Source organism: Morone saxatilis, unplaced genomic scaffold, assembly GCF_004916995.1.
Source record: "Morone saxatilis isolate NCDOM2014 unplaced genomic scaffold, NCSU_SB_2.0 Contig22, whole genome shotgun sequence".
NCBI lineage: Eukaryota > Metazoa > Chordata > Actinopteri > Moronidae > Morone > Morone saxatilis.
The window spans coordinates 11,493,517-11,516,835 of record NW_023339785.1 but is presented as its reverse complement, the minus strand read 5'-3'; the positions used below and the strand labels follow the sequence as shown (position 1 = coordinate 11,516,835).

The following is a 23,319-nucleotide window of genomic DNA, read 5'->3' as shown; positions in this document are numbered from 1 at the left end:
TAAAGTTAAATGAAAACACTGCTCATCCTACACACAGATGCTTTAGAAAACAGGAGTGAATAGAGACAGACTGTGAATTTTGTCTTTTCTATTCCTAAAAAATGTGGAGAAATGTATCACAGAGCTCCCAGCAACACAACTTTTAAACAAAATTTATCAAGAAACAATCGACAGACTTTCACCAAGGTATGTATACAGCTTGTCTAAAGCTCCTAACAGTGTTTGTACACTAAGTCAATGCTGTAATATATATATTTATTTATTTGTTCAAAAAAGCTTGTCCTGTGTAAGTGAGGTGGCCAGCTGTGCATCGTTTGAACAAGGACTTAGTTGCATATTTGAAGGAAAAGCCCATGTAGTGTAATGGGATCATTAAAAGTCCATTTAGCCAAACCACCATAGAGACCTAGGGGGGAGGGAGATGACACGACTGATATTATTTCTATGCAGATAGTGTCCTGCTTTTTATTTCTAAAGTGATTTCCTCTCGCTCCATCTGACACTGAAGTCATGATTAAAGTGATGTGAGATTTTTTCACTTGGAGATTGGTTTCAGTGAACAATAGGATATGCTATTGACTGAAGGAGATGCTACTGGAGCCCATTCAAAAGGATCTGAATGTTTCTGTCTATCACAGTCCTGTTAGAATAGAAGTGGGGATCCCCTGCCATTTTGGCCCCTCCTTGTGTCGGTCTGGGCGAGCCTGTTGTCCACAGACCCACTCCAATATTGCAGCACCAGCGAGCAGCCTCCATCTTGGCTCTAAATGTGCCTGTATCTAGCTGTATGCGTCTGTTTATCAATAGACTCTTATTCTTCTCCAGGGCAAGTGTAACCAGCCAAATCCACATAAGCTCATTATTAGAGGTAGAACAGAACTTCTGGCTCGAGAACTGAGCAGCTCGTTGTTTAGCTTTCAGTTGCTGCTTGTGCATAACTGAGATGGATGCTACCAAGCCTTTCTGAGACTGCTGCTGCTTATCAGTCCGGCAACAAGAAAGACAGAAGACATTGAGGTACTGAGGAACAGTCAAAAAATTAGCAAGATGGAATAAGACAGCGACAAAATAGACAAAATATCTGATGTGTTATAAATAAGTAGAGAGGATAGGAGGGAGGAAACCATAGATACATCAATTACAGTATACATACTGCTTTACAGTATCTTACCACTAAAGAAAACAGTCAATCTCTGAGGCCTAACTGACTTTCTATCAATCATGCAATAATTCGAGGGGTAGAATAACCTTCTGTAAAAAAACACTGGACTGGAAGGACAATGCAGAGTTGCCTATGGGAAGGGCCGAATGTCATCTTCATTTTTTTAAGGAAGATTAGTTCCTTTAATATGTGCAGCAAGACATTGCAAGTCTTTTTCCTCTCTGTTGTTGTGAGTGCAATATTGCTACACTCACAACAGAAGCAACAGAGGTGGTGTTGCAAACAAACTGCGTACACTGATCAAAAACACTGGGTCGGTGCTCAAACTACTGGAGCTGTTAACAGTTTGAAGAGGAGGAAGCTGCACAAACTGCTGTCTGTCATGGAAAATGTCTTGCATCCCTTCCAAGACCTAGCAGTAAAACAGCAGTAATCTTTCAATAATGGACTTATTCAGCTACTGTATTTGGCTAAAGGGTTTGCATAACCCCTTAAATAGACCCTATACCTACATAAACAGATCACAGACCTTAAGTTCTGATTGATGCTCTTACAGGCTGAAATGTTAATTACATACCATAATAAACTAGTGTTTATCAAGCTCAGAAAGACCCTGAACGTACTGTAAACCTTCATGTGCCTGCATAAACAGAGGTGCAGAGTGCAGTCCCTCAGGTTTTCTTGTCTTTACGGTTTGAACACTCTTGTCCGAAATAAGAACCGGAAACTAATTTCTTACTGAACCGTAAGGGTGTAAGCTCCCAGCTGGTTCTGCAGCCCTCCTGGTGGGCTTAACATTTATTCAAATGGAGTGTTTGGTGCCCCTGTGATGTCGCAGCTTAACTGAGAACCAGGGCTGAGCCAACAGGATGTATCCCATTGAGGTGATACGACACTAGCTTCCTGTGAATTCAACTTTGTTTCTATCAGAGAGTTTTTTCTAGTGTGGTCTGAGAAGGTGAGATCAGTCAGAAGGGATGATGAATAAGTGTGGTTGTCAGTTACTGTAGGTGGGTCTGGGTTTTGTGTCTGGAATGAGTTCCGTGGTTGAGTGTGACAAAGGGCACAATACAGTATTGTAGTATACTAGATTGCTCTTTTATCACGCTCAACAAGCCAACCCATTACAGTTTACTTCTTTTACATTACATAGCATTTGTATGTTTTAGCTGCAACGTCTACAAAAGCATCAATAGCTGAGCAAAGCACATCACCAGACATGAACCGCATTCAGTCTTTTGAAGTCCCGTTAGCGCTGCACATGAAGAGTGACGCTGTTGAAGTGTTAAAAAAACAGAAGCTGTTATAGATGACTCCCTGTCTGGTAGTGACATGTTGTTTGTCATGATCTCACAGCGGGTCTTTGGCCCTGGGGACACGTCATCACTCTCACCAGTGACACCCACCAAAGTGATGTTTTTTTAACTGGGATAGGTTCTGTGTATACCTGCTTCGGCCTGAAAGACGCATCCATCCGTCTCTTTCTATAAAAGCTCACTTTTTAAAACTCATTGTGAGTTTGACCCTTTGGTTATTCTAACTGTGTTTGTATATATATTGTATTGTATTTTCATTTGCAGACAAATTGTCCTTAGAAGAAAATGTAAAAGCATGGCAAGAACCATTCACTGACGACTAGCTTCACTCGTCTTTAGTTGCCTTTCCCTCACGCACTGTCCCTCGATCTCTCTCAGGGGAAATAGTCTTCTAACTGATTAGACACTGTTTTGTGGACTCACTGCTCAAGTAGCTCTACAAATTGGACAAACACGCACAATGAGACAAACATACACACACATATACACTTGTGCCTACACACATAAACAAAATCACGCCACGGAGAACATAAACCTCAGCCACACTGTTAATGGCCAAAAGCCCTATAGACACTGGAATCAAACAGAAGGAGGAATGAATAAGCACAGTATGGAGTCCGGAAGATGAACAACAAAATCTCTGTCTATGTCTCTAAGGAGGTTCCCCACTGCCAGTTCATTAGTGAAAGAGATAAGGAAGAACCCGGATAACATAAAACGATAGATAGAGAACACACACCTTTCATGCACTACCCAAGTGCACACAGACTGTATACTAAACTATTAAAGCCACCTTGTGAAAGCATTTCAAATTTTTTTTGTAGTTCAAAAAAGTCAGCACTAATAATTCATAATACAATATCATGTCCAACAAAATCTTTAATACAGCAGACAATACTCTAAAAGACAATGAACTGCCCATACATAATTAACAGCTAGGAGCAAAATGAGAATATACTCTTCATTCACCCGTATGTTTTATTAATGCTCCTTTGTATCTGTCATATCACTGTTATCTATGCTATAAAGTGCTACATTATTCACTACAGTTAATGGAATAAATATATTCAGAAAATTCTCAAGAGAGTTTAAAGCAGGGGCTTGGGCATCTTCATACCCAAGTTTATGTCAGACAGGCAGCGCAATGTATCGTTATTAAGTTGCAGTTAAGTAATGAACTGTTGCATTTCAGTTGCTTCTGTTCATACCAGGACATCAAAGTCTCTTGAGACCTTGTCAATGACTGTCCAACGACTACTATACACTGTATCTGCTTCTCCCCTCTCCCACAGGAACACTTTACGCCAGAGTGCAAATTCAAGGAGTCAGTGTTTGAGAACTATTATGTGACATACTCCTCCATGATATACCGGCAGCAGCAGTCGGGCAGGGGCTGGTACCTCGGTCTGAACAAGGAAGGAGAAATCATGAAGGGGAACCATGTCAAGAAGAACAAGCCAGCAGCCCACTTCCTTCCCAAACCTCTAAAAGGTAAGCCTGCCAAGATCCTCTTTCACATTTTACTCTTCAACATTGGCGAAATGAAAAGCCAGCCATAGGAAGACATAGTAGACGCAATATCCTTAAAAAATTAGAATAACATTTTTAGACATTCTCTTCTAGAATGAAAAAAAAATCCGAAGCTATCCGACCAGCAGCACTGAGTATAGTGGCAGCTATAAGCGTTATGCTTGGCACCGGGGATAAAGTTGCTGTAACTACACAATCTATTAAGAAAGTTTTTGGTTATTCAGCAATGTCACTTTTCCATTTAGTAATGGGTTTGTTTTTCACAATAAAAGACCTTCCCTAAGAGCCATTAGCTTCTCGCTGATTAAATGTCCCCATTTTCTTTATACTTTCAGTCCATGTGAATATTCTTTTACTAGAGACTAAAAAAGCTGCTTTCTACATGACCCTCTGCTATTTAACATTCGCTTTAGAGATGCTGGTATGGACCTATTCAGCCGCTTCCACTAGCTGGTCACACTCTGCTGCAGACAGTGCAGAAGGAGGCTGAGCCATTGTCTGTGACCAGAAGCAGCAGGAACAATATGTTTAAATGCTTTGAATAGTAGCACCCCAGGCTTTACTTTCTGTACAGTAAAGTCACAGAGAACCCCACCTATGCAGGCTATGTGTGTGGCTGTGGAGAACAGAGGAAACAGGGAGGAGAGAGAGAGAAATGTTTCTGTTCTCACTGTTGAAAAGGCCACAGTCCTTTCATCTTCAACAAGACACAGATTTACCTGTCAACAGAGAGGAGACAGAGAGAGAGTCTGTTTTCACTTCAGTGGGATAAAAGAAGAGCACTCTTTTTCTGTCAGTAAGAAATAAAAGGCTTGCAGCGCAAAAACTCAAACAGTGACGAAAAGAGGGCAGTTTCTTTAAATTGTTGATTGCTGAGTAGTTTCATGGTTTGGATCTGTCACATGTGGCTTTTTTTATAGTTTCACTTTTTTCTTTTGTGTGTGTGCACGTTAACATGCCTACTAGTACTGTCAAATTATTAATACGGTTCACAGAAACTGTGTGAAAGGATAATTAAGTGCAGTCTAACAAATTGACTGTATGACAAACCAGACAGTATTTTATCATAACAATTATAACACGGACTTGGGCAAAATTAAAATAATCAAGTATAGTATGTACTTTGATAACAATATATTAAGCTTACTTCAAGTGAGATGCTGAATTGTTGCTATAATTTACTGTGTGGTTTACTGTGTTGTGCTCTGCCATGAATGTTACTTCTACAAAGCTTATACAAGTGATAATTCTACTTTATTATTAAAGATCCTATTATGACTTGGTAAAAGTTGTAGATGATACACATTTGTGTGTAAACTATTTTAGTAATGTGGGATTCCATTTTCAGATACCCAGTGGTGATTGCAGTGCTGGATATTCCCATTTTGAGCCTAATTCTCATTTTTTTCTATTTGCCAAGCCAGCATCTTATTAAGAATCTATGTCTGCCCTCTGAGATCGCTATAATAGCTTTTCACTTTCATTTAACGGGCCTTCCAGGAGGGCTCAAACACACTTAGGCGCAATAGTCAAAGAAGGATAGCCTTGCTTTATGCTGAAAGAAGAATACTGAGAAAGAGAAATTTTGAATAACAAGGAAAGACAAAGGCTGGGTAAGACAGTAATTCTAACAGATTCCAACAAGCATTGCCGTCAGCTGCCTTTGGTGTATTTTATGAACAAGAAATTTTAGTTATTAGTTATTAGTATTTGAGGTCCAACAGCAAATCCAAAATGAGAAAACATTTTTTTATAAATACGTTTCTTGTAATACCCAAAGATGTAAGACGTTCTCCTCCTTTGGCACAAACTTTATATTTTTCCAGTAATGCACAATATTTACTAAATATTTTACATTATTTAAATTTCAAATGTAGCAAGTCGTTTGGAAAGGGCTTTGCAAGGGAAAGAGAGAAAGGAGAATTTGTTCCAGCAGCTCATAAAGATTCAGAGGCAGTGGTGTTACAGGGCACCAATTAAGAAGCTGTCTCTGCATTGGCAATGGCATCTCTTTCAGCCATTACTCACTGCTCTTCTGGTTCCAGTCTGTGAGTCTCAGCCCACAGCCTTTCATTCTGTCTTCCTCTGGATGAAGCAAGTTCAGCTCATGTCATTCAAACCCAAACAGGAAAATCCTCTTACAATTCGTCCTGGAAGTCTTGATGCATAACAAAAATATGTATATAATATATCTTTTTATATTGTTTTTAAATATAAAAAGAGCTGCTTTTATCAGGACAGTGTGTAGTCTGTCAAGTGGCATGTGCGTGGAGCCATTATTGTAGCAAAATTATTTACAAATGTGAGTGGAGAGTTGTGTAACTGTATCTCAATCCGTATGCGTAATGTGTATTGAGATATGTGAATGTGTACAGGAACCTGCAAATGTGTGTTCAGAATTTGTGTGTAAAAGTGTAAATATAAATAAAAATAAATACACATCTGTATTCAGATTTGCAAATGTATTGAGATTTGTAAATAAGTAGTCAAATCTGTAGATGCGTACATGGATCAGAAAATGTGTGAACAAATCTGTAAATGTGTAAAGATTCTTTTACACATATATAAATGTGATTACACACACACACACACACACACACACACACACACACACACGGACTAAGACACAGTTGCACAACTCTTCACTCACATTTGTAAACAGTTTTGCTATAATAATGGCTCCATACATGTGTCACTGAAACACTGGAGATTTGTGTGGAGGAATGTGAATATGCCAAGATAGATGGTTATTATTGGAGATTAATGTTTAAAAATGAATAGCAGCAGTGGCATTAAGGCGATACCATAATCCCGAGGTCAGTCACCCAACATTGTATATCATACAATACTGTCACTAACAAGACTGGAGCCAATCATCAGCAGTTTTCCTGTGAAACCCTGCCATTGATTTATGTGAATAAGGATGGTCTTTGGATTGCTGCTCTAACAAAAAAATGCTGGGCTAAGTGAAGTGTCTGAAGGACTGGGTTTGCTGTTTCAGCGACAGACTCCCTTAGGAATGAACATCAAATAGCATCCTTGGCAGAAGAATGTTGACAACATCCTGAAACCAAAGACTGTGAACCTCAGATTACTGATATTTCTTCTGAAAAGCGGCTGATGAGATGCAGATTGAGCCAATGCTGCATACACAGCAAAGCTAAAGCACTAGCAACTCCTGAATTTATAATGCCATGCTGTGAATATAGGATTTTTTTTTTTTTTACACCAACCTGGTCTGCTGTGATCTCTTAATTCAGCAGTTTGCAGGGAGCTATAAGTACGATTTCATATTATACCATCAACCTATTCTAAAAACCAAACCAGAGTGCAGTCCTACTAAACATTTTTTATACCCGTCTGTACACTACAAATCACATGTCCTTTTTTCTGCTGTTTCTTGTTTAATGTATGCTGACAGTTTGTCTGATTCTCATTTACACTGTGTTTCCTTAGTGGCAATGTACAGAGAGCCATCCCTCCATGACTTGACGGAGTTCTCCCGCTCCGGCAGTGGCACACCCACCAAGAGTCGGAGTGCCTCGGCTGTACTCAACGGAGGCAAAGCCGTGAGCCAGAATGAGTCAACGTAGCCCGGTAGCCGAATCCAGGCCTGGGGCCGAACCATGAAACCTTACCTCCAGCAGAGCGTGAATCCAAGCAGACTTCTCTTTCCGATCAGCGGTTCAGGACTAGCTACAACAACAAAACCACACCAACACCATCATTAAAAAAAAAACTGTTAGATACCATCCTGATCAATCATCAACAAAACAGCATTAATAGTAAGACACTTAACAGCACATACACCATTCTGGACTAAATTAAACATTTTGTTTTGGGCTTGAGATTTATCATTTATTACCTTGATCACTCTTTTTTGGTGATGATCACATACCAGTTAGCTCATCGTTATCTTTTTTTTCTTAATTTCCTGTGGACAATAACTTTTCTTAGGTCATGTAGACACCAAGCACTCGTGCATCTGTCAGACAGGGACAGGAAGTTAGACGTGTAGGCATTCAGGGCAGCCAGTAATGGCGCTGGTCTACAAGGCTGCAGTGGTACAGTACAAAGCCCTGATCTCTGTCTCATCCATGCTTCTGTGAATACAAAGCCTATAAACTACCTGGTGTGGCACAGCCTAGTGCTGCTGGGATTGTGGCCAGCCAGAAGGTAGCTCTCCTGCGTCCTAGTGCACACGCTCAGAGACTGAGCTCTCTAGCATGGGAAAATGAAGCCTATGTTCAGCTGACCTGAAATATAAAAAAGGGACAGCGTGGCTCTCTTGCAGTTTTTGTTTCCTTTCAGAAATGCCACAGCTGCACCTTGGTTTTTTGCTAATTTTCTGAATTAGCTGAGAGCTGTTTATTTGATAACTGGTTTTGTTTTTGTCCCCTCTTGTTCTCTTCCCTTACCATTGTTCAGTATATGTATTTTTGTTCCTGTTTCATCATTGAAAGGGGTTCCAGCAAACCAAAGACAGAACGAAAGAGTGTCCCTTTAAGCCGCTGAAAACCAAGCCAGTAGAAAGGCAAAGCTGGAATTTTTTTTTTCATTGTACATTTTTGATGAAAAAAAGCAAAGATTTTGTGGAAAAAAGGAACAATGGACAAAGGAAGTGATTTTAAACACTTTGAAGTTGGCAGCGTGCTTGATGTTGTGCTTTTTGCTGATATGCTCGACGGTCAAGGTCTGAAACGACTAGTATGTGTCCCCATTCCCTTCTGTTACCACTGTGTCACAATGTCTCCGTCTCTTGTCCTCGTGATTTGTTTCCTCTCTCTGTGCTTGTGTCATACTTCGCACCCTCCGCCATCCTTTTTTGTCGACTTATACTGACTGACACAGTTCACCATAAGAATATGGTGCAAGCCCTTTCCCAGGATGCTTGTTATGTGTTTGAGTAACTTATTGTGGTGACAATATTTTCTATATTTAAAAAAAGAATACTGTGGACTTTTAGGTGGCTTAACATTTTATAGGACACGTCATATTTGTAAAAGTGAAAAAAAAGAAAAAAACATACAAAAATGAACATCTTCCCTTTCTTGCACAGGGCATGTACAAACACAATTATGTACAAAAAGGACCCTTTTTGTGGGCTAGGTACTCTTCCCTTACGCTACATAACTTCTTCCTGGTACATGCTTCTGGAAGGTTTTCTTTTCTTGGTTTCCTCCAGAGGTTGTATTAGGTGAACCTATCTGTTGCATGGGAGAAAGCAGGGAAATTCTGGTCTAGAGCTGCATGATGTAGGCTATGTGTATTAACCCATGTTGGATCATGTGTTCCAAACTACCAGGCTAAATCTGATAAAACAACATTTACAGGCAGACATTGTGGCTGCCTGATAACTTCCAGTTGTTTATTATTTGTTGTATACACAAAAATGCACTGAATAAAATGTTTATATTAAGATTTACTTTTAAAACGTGTGAGACTTTCTTCTTTGTCCCATCAGTTACCTTTTTTTGTACTCGACATGATCTGTTTATTCCAACCTCAATTACAGAGAGGATCCGGTTGTGGAAATTCGGGATATATATATTGGGATATATCTTAAATTGCCTCAAAGTTGAGTTGGACAAGCAAACAACGTCACTAAGTAAGCAAGATCATTCTTATCTTTTGGAAAGATATTTGATAACTTTTACCAGAAGGTAAAAAGTAAATCATGTTTAGGTAGGGCTGGGTCCCGAACTTTGATAGTACCATCCGAACTGAGAACCAAGTATCGAAAGATATTTTGTCATTCGGTACCACATTTAGATACTTAAGGGGTATATCTCATCAGTGTCACTGAGCCAATAAACATGCAGCAGGCTGTCTAATGTTACACATCAGAGAGGCATGCAGGAAAAACATTATGTTTACCCCTTGGGATTGGATAACCTAGAGCCAAGGCTGAGAGTGTTTCTGGTGGCAAACGTGTTGCTTATAGACTGACAGTCAAAAGAGAAATACACCTGAAGTTGTCAGACCCGGATAAGCTGCCCCTTAGCCCAGAGACAGCAAGAGGTCTCACTCACCTGGCCACACAGTCATTACCTTCTTATTATTATTCTTTTTTAGATTAGGCACTCGCCGCTACAATGGCCTATTGCGATTACTGTTAGTTACTAAAATTCCTTTTGCCCTATGTTTAGACCAATGCACACAGACCTGTCCCCCTCAGGGTTCCTTCTTAGTAAAGGGAACTGCAAGCTGAGCATGATCAAACAAGCTTTTATATAATTAGCCAAGTACAAAAAAACAAAAACAATCCCATTTGTTGGGCAAAATCAGAACACTTCAGTGCTATAGGGTCTTCATATGTGCAGAGAGGATGTGACACAAGGTAGTAATTACCTGATGAGCCATTGGCTGCTAAGGCAAGCTGGGAAAGAATGATCAGAATGATGGCATTGTGTTAACCTACCAGGCTTTGCTAATAAGGTCAGTCCTCCTCCTTACTGTCTCTGTCATTTCGGGAAGAAGCACTTTCTTTAATGAGGGGTTTTGTCTGTGATCACTCTGCTCTGATTGTCGCCCACAGTGCATGTCAGAAATGATAAGGGTAAAGGGTGTCAAAATGTAACCCAAAGAATAGGAAATATAAGAAAAATGTCAAATTGACTGCAAATACTATAGGGTGTAGCTAGTAGTGCAATGGAACATATAAAAAGAATATTGAAGGTTTTCTGAATTCATTTATTAGGATACGTCCATCAAGGACACATTACCTTCAATTTTTATTATTATGTTATTTTTAGTTTGAAAAACTAGGAAGTCTTGCTGACAGACACCCTGATCAACCTATGCTATCCCTTCTAAAATGAAGCCCTAGGCCAGTTTGGCATTTCCCTGTTTTGAACTGGCCATTGTGCCCTTCAAATAAAAGTTGTGGATTTCCTTATTCAAAACTACGTGACACAGAAAATAAACAAACTCATGTTTCCCAGTGTCTGGCATCAGCAGGAATGTGACTTCTCCTGCAAAAATATTTACAAAAAAGAGACCGGTCAGAAAGTCTGTGTTATAAGCATCTTGGTGTAATGTTAACAGAGGCATAGTTACATTACTTTAGTCTGCCATAAAGTGCGTAGATAAGCTCCAGTTGCCATATAATAGTTACTGTGTGTTATGTTTGCAGCTACACAGGGCTAACACTAAGTGGTTAGCAGCTTTGAGTCAGGCTAAAGACAATTAAAATAACCTAAACCAGGAGACCTCCCAAATATGTTTCGGAGCTGCAGAGCAGCAAGCTACAGGTCAGAGGTCAACTTCTCTTGTCATTTTTTCCACAACAGCAAGAAAAATTAAAAAAGAAAATGCAATGACTTGTAGCAGCTGACAAGGTAACCCATCACAAACAGGCAGGTTACCCACAAGCCCACCTTTCTTACTGGGGAATGCTCGGAAATGACACACAGTGGTTTTTAGGTACTGGTTTAAGCAAATGTACTAATACCAATCACACTGTAAAAATACTCCTCCAAAAGTACATTTACATTTACTTCATTGTGTGGTAAAATGGCCTTTGTCAGTGTTCTCCTATACTGTGGATATGTCCTTTTTGTATATACTGTTTGGTGGTTTTGGTCTTGATGCTCTACATTTTGGCCACAATTTCCCAATATATTTTTATTTATTAAAGGCCAAAGTGTCCCTGCCCTAACAACACTTAATTCCAGACCTGCTACTATATTATTATTAGCTCCTCTATGCTGTTGTAAAATGTGGAAAAATTAATAACAATTTCTTAACTTTTTTCTGTTTTTTTCATTCTTAACTGTCAATATAATCAGTATTAGGTTTTGGTTTTTACTACCGATCAAGGCATTTTTTACCTGATCGTTATCGTCTATATTGAGCTTTATTGACATGATCTGATCTTTTGTTATACGTCAGTTGTCACACAGCTGTTTTTACTGATGCACGGTGCAGCCATTGTCAACCCTCTCCGCTGCCTCTCCACTCCGAGCTCTGTGTGTGTCAGCCGACACAGCCACACTCAACACGCCACTGCATGTGCAACAAAAGCCCCATGAATAAAAAGCCAGTAAGAGTAATTGATGAATCTAATCTGTGAAAAAGACGTACAGGCGACGGAAATGAACGCTCAGCCGAATACAGACAGTTAATTCAGGTAACTCAGATAAAGGCTGCACTGAAGCACTAAACAGTGAAGAGAGAAACTCCCTCGACAAGACAAAAATGATTACAGAAGGTTTGTTATTTTATACTTTATTGCAGCTTTAATGCAGGCATTTTATTCTTAATGTAATACAGAGCTATTTAATTGTCAAACATTGGATTGATTTTAATAACTTTAGTAAGTGGAAGTACGCACTGTGCACTGTATTATCAAAAAAATAAATAAATACATATATACATATACACACACACACACACAGTATTGGATCGGCATATACTCAATATTAAATGACTCAGATCAGATTGGTGCTAAAAAAAACTTGATCGGGACATCCCTAGTTTTTACTGGTGTTGTAGTTCTATTATTCCTACATGTTGTGACAATGCATCTTGTTTTAGTCATAAAACCTTTCAAAATTGTATACGCAGATTAACTGTGTACTAGACAGTACAGACAGAAAAATTTACTGCTGTACATTAAGTTACTGTTTCAGTTAACAAAAACTATGAAAACTGAGACTAGACTTAGAGTTTCCTTATTCAAACAAAAGATCCAAGTATTCTGCAAGCACTATGCAGCTTCCACTTGTTTACCTATAAATACTGCAGTTGCAAATTCGGTTCAGAGGGTCACTAATGTGCAGTCTTAAGGACTATGAAAATAAGGACTATGAAAAAGAAACCTAGAGAGGGACAGTTTTTCTGAATCTGAATTTAACAAAAAGCAAACAAAGTCAGACCATAGAATGGAGCTTAAAGATTGTTACACTGCTCTATACATACAAGTCTGAGTTGTGTCATTGTACAATAGTAGAAAAGCAAAGAGAATTTTTTTCTGGCTACTACAGCCTATTGTATGACTCTACAATAAGCCTGCCCTCTATCCTTAGAGTGGGAGATAGAGTAGGCATCAATTTGGTCTTTGGAGACTGCCTCATTACGCCCATTGCCAGCAGAGACAGGAGAACTAATAGGCCTCTGTAATATAGGCCCTGATATGAGCTACTTCATCGTTCATGTAGTTTGACATCCCCCTACTCCCTTCATTTCCTTTTGCCTATCTCTAGACTCCATTCATTTGCATGGGGCAGTTCAATTCATTAACAGAGGCTGCCTGCCTTGTTCAGAGATGGTGATGTGAGGAGCAACCACTTTCACTTTGTGGCATCTCTTTTTCTCTTTCCCCTCTTTCTCTCTCTCACTGGCAATCAGTTACTCTGCCCTTCGCTTGGCCAGACTAATGAGTCTTCATGGATCCCCCAAAAAGAGCATGGTATGCAAATTCTGAAGTATGTATCACACATACACAACGTCAAGCAAAGCTATTGCCACTCCAGTGTGCAAGGATTTGAGATCTTGAGTAAGATCAGCCTGCAATAATCTGTCACAAATCAGACAGTGCTGATGGAGCTGTGATATATGTGAGCACTGTGTACCTGTGAATGCTATAACTCATTACCCTTTATCACTGCCAGCCCAGACTGAGTGGCTTAATTTCTCTCTCTCTCACCCAGTCTCCCTTTCTGTCTCTCCATCTTTGTCATCTTCTTCACAATTGCGCCGTCGCTTTTTTTTTTTTTTTACACGTACATAAATGACATGTTTCTATAAATTGCTTTTATGAAAAATGTAATGATAGGCTCAGAGCATGATCTTTTGGTGCCATGTTACAACTGTTATTATTGATTAGATTAACTGTTACTAAATTATTCATTAATGTTTTACAAATCACCAGTAAAACAAATTACAGTAAGAAAAGCATTCATAAATAATTTATTAACACCGATAAAGTCAAAAATAACAATTCCACCCTCTTCATGACTATATTGTATGTGAAAAATATGTATCAATAATAAGATTTACCATTCTTCAAGTCAAAAGTAAACTAAATACTTGTCATCTCATATTGTTATATTATTTTATATTCCATTTGGATTAGATGTCCTATCACATTCAATGTGGATGTTACAGATGTGTCTTGTTGCATTTCAGTATCCTTTTATTAGTTTTGTGTTATACAGAAAATAATTTTACACCTGCCAGTCAAAAAGTCAATGCATGAAATGACTCTAATTATGACACAAGCTGGAATGATTTGCTGCTTACATTCTGTACAAAACTTGATGTACAGCAAATTGAGTTAAGTGCAGCTTCCCAGAATTATTGATGCTTTTACAACCTTCGGAAGAAGACAAAGACAACTGAATTTAATTGACTGGCTGACGCAGAAACCTCCTACGAGGGGCAGCTGCAGCTCTCATTTACTCCTCTTCGTCTGCTTCTTCTCATTGTCCTTCTTTATCTGTTTGTTGTGGACAATTTAGGAATCATTTGCTCCATACAGTGATATGTTACTTCCAAATCAAATGGGTAAATTAATATTGTGTGTTGTCGAGAACTGGTCTCTTTGAGCTTCTGGTTATTTTTCACAGAGCCCAATCCCTGAAAATGGACTATACCAAAACAAACAGAGGGGAGTAATTGAAGCTGACAGACCATAAATAATGCTGAGGTATGTTGCTCTAAACCATGGAGACGTACCAAAGATAAACAGGCATGAGTGTGGACAAAGAAAATGTGATAGAGGATAAAGAAAAAGGATAGAATGGCTTAACGGTGAGATAAATAAAGTCACCCAACCAGCTAGGGTTGGGGAACAAAGTTGTGCATATCCCTCCACGGGGGAGAAAACAGGAGAAATGAGTGACACTTCAGTTTAGTTATTGTGCAAAAGCTGGCATATATGCCCGGGCTTTCACATGAAAAATAGAACAAACCTTAAAAAAAAATAAGTCAGGTGATGGCAGTCAAAAACACAAGCTGGCTAACAATCAGCAGGCCTCAGCTCACACACAAGAAAAAAATTGTCAGGTTGAGAAACTGATGAAATTGAATGAAATTCACCACTGCTAACCTTAAAAGTGCCTGGCCTCTCAGTCCCTCAGCACTGCCCTCTGAGAGCTGTGAATCCAAATAGAGTCTGCTGCTATTGGTTCCTCTCACAACTTCTCTTCCATCATCCTCCCCATGTGCCCCTGGTTGGCACAGAAAAGGCAGTAGCTTCATTCTCAACAGATTACCCTGAGCAGAGAGTGTCTCACACCTCTTCTTATCAGCGCTACCAGCACATCAGAGCACCGGGGACCGGCAAAAAAATAGGTGAGACACACTGCCCAGAGAATGCACATTGATAACATTCACCACAAATAGCACAAGACATCCATGCTTCCCCCATTAGAGGTGCAGTACAGCCAGGGTGTCGCCTCCTGCTTATTCCTCAGGCTATAGTTGGATTTAATGTGGATTGTTTGTCAGAGATCGGAGCTCAACCCTCTTGTGATTGCTGAGAAAGAAACTAAAAAAAAAGGAAAGAAAACTCTGGAACACAGAATTTCAGATATGTTTTTTTGTTAAATTGGCTCTGTGCCCCAGCCCACCACACTGAATTTGAAATTAAAGAGTTAGAGTTATTATTTCGTTTTGTTTAATTTCTTTGTTTTTTAATGTACATATTTCAGTTACATTTGATTTAAAATGGTGCTTCATGTTTATGAGGGCCAAGAACTATATTTTTGTGTGAGTGAGTGTAATACTATCTGATTACACTGTATGTGTCTGTCTATTCATCCATCTCAACTACCAGATGACATAAACAGTAGTTGTAGATAGATCAGTGTAGAGTAGGAATAGTTCAGATTTAATGCAAATGAATGCTTGTGTATAGAGAGCACAATGCCGTGGGCAGTCTAACTCTACTCAAAGACTTGCAGCGGCACTTCCATCTCAGTAAGGTATCACTTCTCAAGAGAGTATATCAAGTTGATGTTTGCCTGAAACATTTCGATATCCAAGGAACTTCGGCTACACAGGGAAATTGCATCATCATGGAAGCTGATACCACAACACTGTATTTTCTGTATATTAGATAACAGATTTAGACCACACGTTATAACAATTACAGAAAAGCTGACCGAAAATCCTTTATCAAAAGCCTTTGGTCTGGTTTGAGCAACCTTTGCAAAAATCCAGTAATGGCATTAATTCACACACCTGTCATAGGTCTGCTGTACATCTGGCCTTTCTGGAGGTTTTATCTGGGATCATATATGCACAAGACCCATCGTGTCAAAGATTACATAAACACACAGGGAGTAATTAGATTGAATGGAGAGAAATAATTGGTTGATAGAGCACTACAAAAGCCTGAAAGCATTTTGACCAACCAGTGAGTGTTCACATATCCCAGTCTCAGCCAGGAAAGACAGATTAACATTATTATAATCCAGACAAAGAGAACAACCCATTACTTTAATGAAGAATAATCTCCAGTTAATAACATGGAAGAGCAGCTTTGGATATGAATTATGGATAATGTAAGGAGGAAATGTTTTCTCTGTTGTGTAAGGCAGCTGTTCTTATTAAGGTTGTTATTATGTATTTGCATCCAAAAAAATATTCTGTTTTAAAAAAAAGAACATAATTAATATTTATGTTTACATGTTTTATCCAACTGATGGTGTTGTCTGCTTAAGGTACAGTAAAGTGGATGGAGTATCTCTATAGTATCAGTGAGTGAGACATTGATACAACTCTGTGCCTTGCACTTAAAAGTTGAAAATGTTTTGAGTTGATATCAGCTAAAAAAAACCTGACACATGTCATAAGAGGGGCATGGAAACCAGATGTGCTGTAACATATAGGGAAAAAATGGTTTTGCGGGTCATCTGTGATCTCCCCACTATCATACATGATCAATATGTGATCAGTAAATGCCAGGAGTTATTTTGCACAAAACAAACAAAATTAGAACAAATTACAATATTTCCTTGTGGCTGTATTGTATTTTGGTCTATTGAGTCTAGAGAGAGTTTGTATCTGTTCTCTGGTTCATTAATGATGCATTTCTCCCTGAAGGATTATTGAATGTCAGTGGAAAATTTTATCTGATAAGAAGCTTTTCTTCTTTGAATTGGAGGGACTGTGGAACACCACATCCTGATGTTTACTACTAGAGATGTTAGATTTACTTTTGGGCAAACAATCAACACTGTAGCTTTCCTAAAATGCCTTGGTGTGATTATACATTATCTGTGATAGGCATCTGTGATAGGCTAGGTTTTCACCGGAATACAACATAAATTGTATATAGCCCATTGACAATTTTCTGTACACGTTAAACCTGTTAGTACATAAAGGTGATAATCTAAGTTTTGATCAGATGCTCTTCCCTTTCCTTGATTTTTCATGTGAGATTTTGTGTTGGAAATCCATAAAATTTTTACTGAGTTTGGGACTATGTGGCTGTGTGTCTAAGAGAATAAGATCAGAAACATTTCATCTACTTTGATATTGTGGATTCAAATAGCAACCACTGTCTAAGGTCATACCCTCACTCTCTTCTGTCTTTTCAGTCACTCTCCCACACACCAATCGAGAGAAGAAAGACGTTACAGAATTGTTTTTGTTTTTTTCCAAATGTGAGACCTTCTCATTTATCTTTTTTTTTTGTCATGTTTTTAAAAGGTCTGTGTGAGGCTGGTGTGTATGTCTTTCATCAGATACTATGAAAAGATCTTGTGTCAGACACCAACCATGTTTCAAGACTTTTTTCTCAGTTATCATTGTATATGTTTCTTTCAACCACACTGCTATGTCATCAATTCTTCAGACAGGAACATACAATTAATTTTGCTATTTGAAAATCTACTTGAAATGAGTTGACAATCAATCTATGTCCAAACAACCAGCATGGTGTGTTATGCAACTACAGTACATTTTAAAACTGCTTCCATTATTTGTTTCACTATTTCTTTACCTTTTTTCCAACTGGATTTGCTTCAGTACTTTTAACCTCAACTTATTAAAATCTCAGTCCTGCCAAGCCAAGTCATTCCCTCAAGACTACAGGAAACATTTGGCATACTACTCATTTCCCTCTTCTCCAGCACTGTGAATCACCCGCTCCTGTTTACCATAATCTGCCACTCAAATAGTGAACAACAGATATCATGTTTCCACCAGAAAGTGAAGAATCCTTTCTTGCTCATTCCTCGTCATCCTTGTTTTTGTTTGCATCGTATCTATGGTATATGAAGTGCAAATCCATTTCAGCTAGCATTCTGCCTCCTCTCTTATTGTTAATAACCACCCATTTTTCTCTTTGTGCTGCATGGTGCTCTCCCTCCATCCTGTCTGTCTCACTCCTCCCTTCTCCCCACTGCTTGTTTTCATGTGCAGGAAGGGAATCCCAACTCTTTCCTCACTGCAGTGGATGAGGTCAGGCATTACGTAACAGGGAGCGAACGAGCCAGACAACCATCACTCACCTCTGTTAGCATGCAGTCAAGCAATAAGGCTGGTAGTGAAAGGCAGGCAAGGACCATATCCAATATTTATGAAGCCTCTGCAGCATAAATTCTTCCCCTGCCCTGCTACAGTACAGTAAACAGCACTTGGTAAACAGCTGCGTTGAAAACATTTTGCCCTCAGTCTTCGTATCCTGCACCCTCCATGCCCCCCGCACCTCATATAATAAAGAGTTGGAACATACAGTACAGTATTTACAGGGATACAAAAAAACAAGAGAGCCTGGGTGAACATTATTGAGAACTCAGATCACTGCCTCTCTAACCAGAAAATCGTGTAGTAGTGAGCCGACAGATGCAAGAGTGGATATCTTCACAATATGTGATAAAATCAAGTGTAGAGATCACATAATAAAATGTGTGTCATAATGTTTTGATATTGCATTGAATATGTATCACTGGTAAACAGCAAGATTAAAACAAAATGTGGAAAAGATGCGGTCTATGATGTCTGTCAAAACAACAAGAGCAGCTTTAATATCCTGCTGGATTGACTGCCACAAGCCGAGGTCCAGGAATGAATCAATGTTCCCGCCTTTATTATATTGGTGTGAGGGCGTGATTTACTGATCTCATAATGAGGGAAGAAATTGGTTGACTGCTTGCAATAATTGAATGTTTTGTAAAAGGAGCTTAGAAGTAGCAGGTTACTGTAGTCTGCCAAAGCTGAAAAGATCTACTGTATCTGTGCCATCCTATTCCAGTACTGGTAATGTAATGTATTGCTGAGAAATAAAAAAGAAATAAATCACATAAATAAATATAAGAGAAAAGGAAAATCAGCATCTCGTTCCATCTATAGATATTATAGAGAAGAACAAGACAATAATTATTTTCTTATTTGTGTAAGGAAGCTATTCTTATACAGTTTTTATTATTAGAGCTAAGTAAATACTAAGTAAATATTGAAACAAAAGCTTCAATACTTACTATGTAACTCATGGAAATGGTTTTGTCCATGTAAGATTATATATATGTTTATATGTCTGTGGACAAATTTTCTCTACTTTGTTCTGCAAAAGGTCCAGTGTGTAACATTTATGAGGATCTACTGCTAGAAATGCAGTATAGTATGCATAACTAGGTTTTCATTTTGCCAAAATTGCACCAGGCTAAGCTTCTGCATGGGGTTTTATATTTTGAAAACTGACTGGATTCTCTATGCCGTTTCTATGTCCGACTTCCTGCCAATGCGATTTTCTCTGTGCTGCAATTGTTGGATCCTGTAAAATTTTTTCATGAGTTTCTTGACCTTTGACCACCAAAATCTAATCTAATCAGTTCATCCTTGAGTCCAAGTAGATATTTGTGCCAAGTTTGAAGAAAAATCCCTTGAGGCGTTCCCGAGATATTGCGTTCACAAGAATTGGAGGTCCAGGCAGAAGGATGGACAAACAAACTGAAACATTATGCCTCCGGCTACAGCTAGGGCTGGCGCAGTCATAAAAATCCCAAGTAAAATTATATTAATTTTAATGTTGGGGATTTTCCTGTGCAGGATGCAAAGAGTTACACTTGACAGTGTCCGACTTTATCCCTCGACTGTTAATGGCAGACAGAACAGACTCCGACCCGGTCCGATCAGTTGTGACGCCTGGATTATCAGTATAATAAGCCACACTTATAATGTGTGTTCGTCTTTACACACCAAGCAAGCTTCCTTTCTGATCTCTCGCCCTCTCTCATCTCTATCTCTCTACCCCCTCTATCACACAACTCTACACTGTCTCCCTTCCTCTTCCACACCATTACAGCTCCCTTTCTCAGTTTCTCTAATGGCTCTCTGTTCTGCTATCTCTTGGTCTTATCTCCTTTGCACAATCACTTTCTCGCTCCCTTCGGCTGAAGCTTTCTTGTGCTTTATACTTGTGTGTCATATCTTTAGTTTCTATCTCTGAGTGTCGGTTGTCTCTCTCTGCTTCACACAAGCGTAGCATAATGTTGTGGAAATTGCTTTCATCCAGTACACCTTCCCCTTCCTCTTTCTGATAATTTGGTGCTGATTCCACTTGTCAATAGTGGGACTTGTGGTTAGGACGAATAATGCACATGCTAGGAGATCTGTGGCTTAAATCCCCATTAACAGCTCAGCCTCGGAGCTCAAATGAACCGAGAAGTCAATATCTTGGCCAACCTTCTATCAGCTTTCTAAGTGGAGCTGGAGCCTGCAGCCTAAGGAGACCTATAAACCTGCTCGGTATAACGTATCAGTATTAAATGAAACTCATATAATCTCTTGCCACTATCACCATGAAGAGGACTGTCATTGTTAGTAGTTACAATAAAATATCATCTTATGTCAACTCGCCATTTACTACTTCTGTCTACTGTGCTTTGTAGTATGATTTACTCAGAAAGTCACATCAGGATGTTTATAGCACATCTTATATGAAACATAATTGTATAGCTTACTGAAGAACAATAACTGTTTAGTGTTGTCAAAATTGACGTTCGTGTTGTGCTTAATATAAAATATTTAATACGTTAAAAAAAAATTAAGGTAGCTACATTTTGTTAATTTCCTGTGTGCTGCCAAACCGAACCATCCTAGCAAAAGATGGATAAGGACTTCACTTTAAACAGTTGCCCAACAGATCTTTGGAATAAAACATAAGTGATCTGCACAGTTTGCAAAGCGGAATTTAATTAACACAGAAGTAATTTGTCTTTGGAATATTACCCTACCAAAAATATCGCTACGGGGTCACGCCAATCGGCATTGCAGGAATATGGTACTGAGCGATTAACAAAACCTGTAAATGAGGAGGTAACTAATGCTAGCTTAAAACAGTTTTAAATATAACAAAATAATGTTTGTAGAGCAGCAACGGTTATGTTTACAACAGCAAATTCACTTTATAAACTCAATAATATCTCTCTGGAAAAAAATGTCAATAAAATAAATCATATTCCTGACACCAAAATACTGAGTATCACTATCAGTCATTCACCCTGTCCTCCTCTGATGTCTGATGTGATTCACTGCCTGCAGGTACTGCTGGTAGAGGGAGGAGGGGCTGCTAACAGAAAACAGACAACATACAGACAGCTTATGTTTTTGCTTGTTTGTAACAATTTGCTATTATCTGAGCAGGCACACTGTGCTTGTGTATTGGCTTTTTACTAGCAACTGTTATTGAACTTACTTCTAGTAACGAGCATAGTTGTTGTCAATTAGAGTAATTTTTTTGTTGACTTCACTTTGTTCACTTAAGTGTCTCCATGCGGACTCTTTGTGTGAGCTGTGTCAGCTGACTTTGCTCCGTTTGTGTGTGTGTGTGTGCGTGTGTGTGTGTGTGGAGGAGCTCGCCCCCGACAGAGAGCAGACAGAGAGACTGCAGCACCATAATAAATATTCCAGTCTTTAGCTCTGGGGCCCGTTTAATACCTGGTTTTTGTACCCATCCATACATAAAATGTTTTTCTTGCAAAAAGTTCATCGCACATGTTTATATCGCGATGATGATGAAAATACAATTTATCGGTCAGCCCCATTTCAGTTTATGCAAAATATGGGACAGAGAAGACGTGTTTGTTGAATTATCTGATCTTGTGTTAGCATAATGCCAATCGAATGTTTACATTGGGAAGCAGAGAGTTTAGCTTGTTTCACCAAGAGGCAGTGCTGTCTGCCAGTCTCACTGGGTGAGCTGGCAAGAAGATGGCATCTCCGCCGCCCACTGATAATCAGCAACACATATGTATGCTTGTGCACAAAGATTTGCAAATACGGGCCCACACAGAAATACAAGACTGCCCAGCATCGTCAGTCAGATGATATTTAGCAAAACCCTTTCAAGACATGAGTCTACAGGACAAATAGATTCAGCATAAACACACACAAAATACAATGCATATAACACAGTTAAAAAATAGCATATACATTATGTTTAGAGCTATACCCCAAGACATGTTTTATATAGTAGCAGATCCAGCTTATTTTTGAGTGACGACATAACATTTGTCCCCCTTAATAGATTTAATTCAGTTATTTTCCCTGCCAAGTTGATGAAGTTTTTTTTTCCCCTCTTGATTTATTTTGGATATCCATACAAAACAAAATGATCCCCTCCTGCTCTGTATTTACAATTTTACTCTCCTCCTTCATGTTTTGTTTTCACTCCCTTCTTCTTCAGCGGTTGGCAAACCGGGTTAGAGTTGCATTACTGCCACTCTTACATCATGTGAGAAGGTGGTAATCAGTCCTGCTGCCCAAATCACATTATCTTGCGAGGCAGCTGGATTCTGACGTAATACTAAGGGACAGCTACCGTGGTGGAAACAGTATTGCAAAATCTCTAACAGTGGACACATTTCTACTGTTGCATGGTACATGCCGTTGTATCACCCATCCTACAACAATTTTTCAATGTTTTGTATGAGTCTTCTTTTATTTTTTGCTTTAAATCCCATATAACATTGTTTTCTATTTACATGCATTTTGCATCTACATTATCCACATACCTTATTCCAAATGAGTTTCATTTGAGGGAGTAACATTTAGGAGGATCTATTGGCAGAAATGGAATATCATTTTTGCACGTTTTTAGTTCACACCAAACGTACAGTAAATTTTCACCTTGCACTACTTATGCGTGTTTACCCAAGGGATAATTTTTTGTTTACTTGTATAACTTGTATATAAATATTCACCCTTTTATCTGGCTTACTATGGCATTATGAGGCCAAAATAATATCATATAGAACAAATTAAAGATTTTGTTGTGATTTAATTGCAATAAACACATCAAAAGGATGCTTATGATCTACATCGTAAAGCCGATTTGTAAACAGTCCTAAAACATAC

At 38.9% G+C, this 23,319-nt stretch overlaps 1 protein-coding gene across 2 annotated transcripts in view; it reads left to right on the top strand.

The window, feature by feature from the left end:
• The window catches only part of fgf13a (fibroblast growth factor 13a), an 89,952-nt gene extending 80,519 nt beyond the window's left edge, over nucleotides 1-9,433 (top strand). For both annotated transcript variants that reach the window (XM_035668871.1, XM_035668870.1), the window contains 2 exons: nucleotides 3,771-3,969; nucleotides 7,465-9,433. In XM_035668871.1, coding sequence (XP_035524764.1) covers nucleotides 3,771-3,969; nucleotides 7,465-7,601 — 336 coding nt within the window. In that variant the 3' untranslated portion in view covers nucleotides 7,602-9,433. The remainder of the gene's footprint in view (nucleotides 1-3,770; nucleotides 3,970-7,464) is intronic.
• Nucleotides 9,434-23,319: the final 13,886 nt, after the last annotated feature.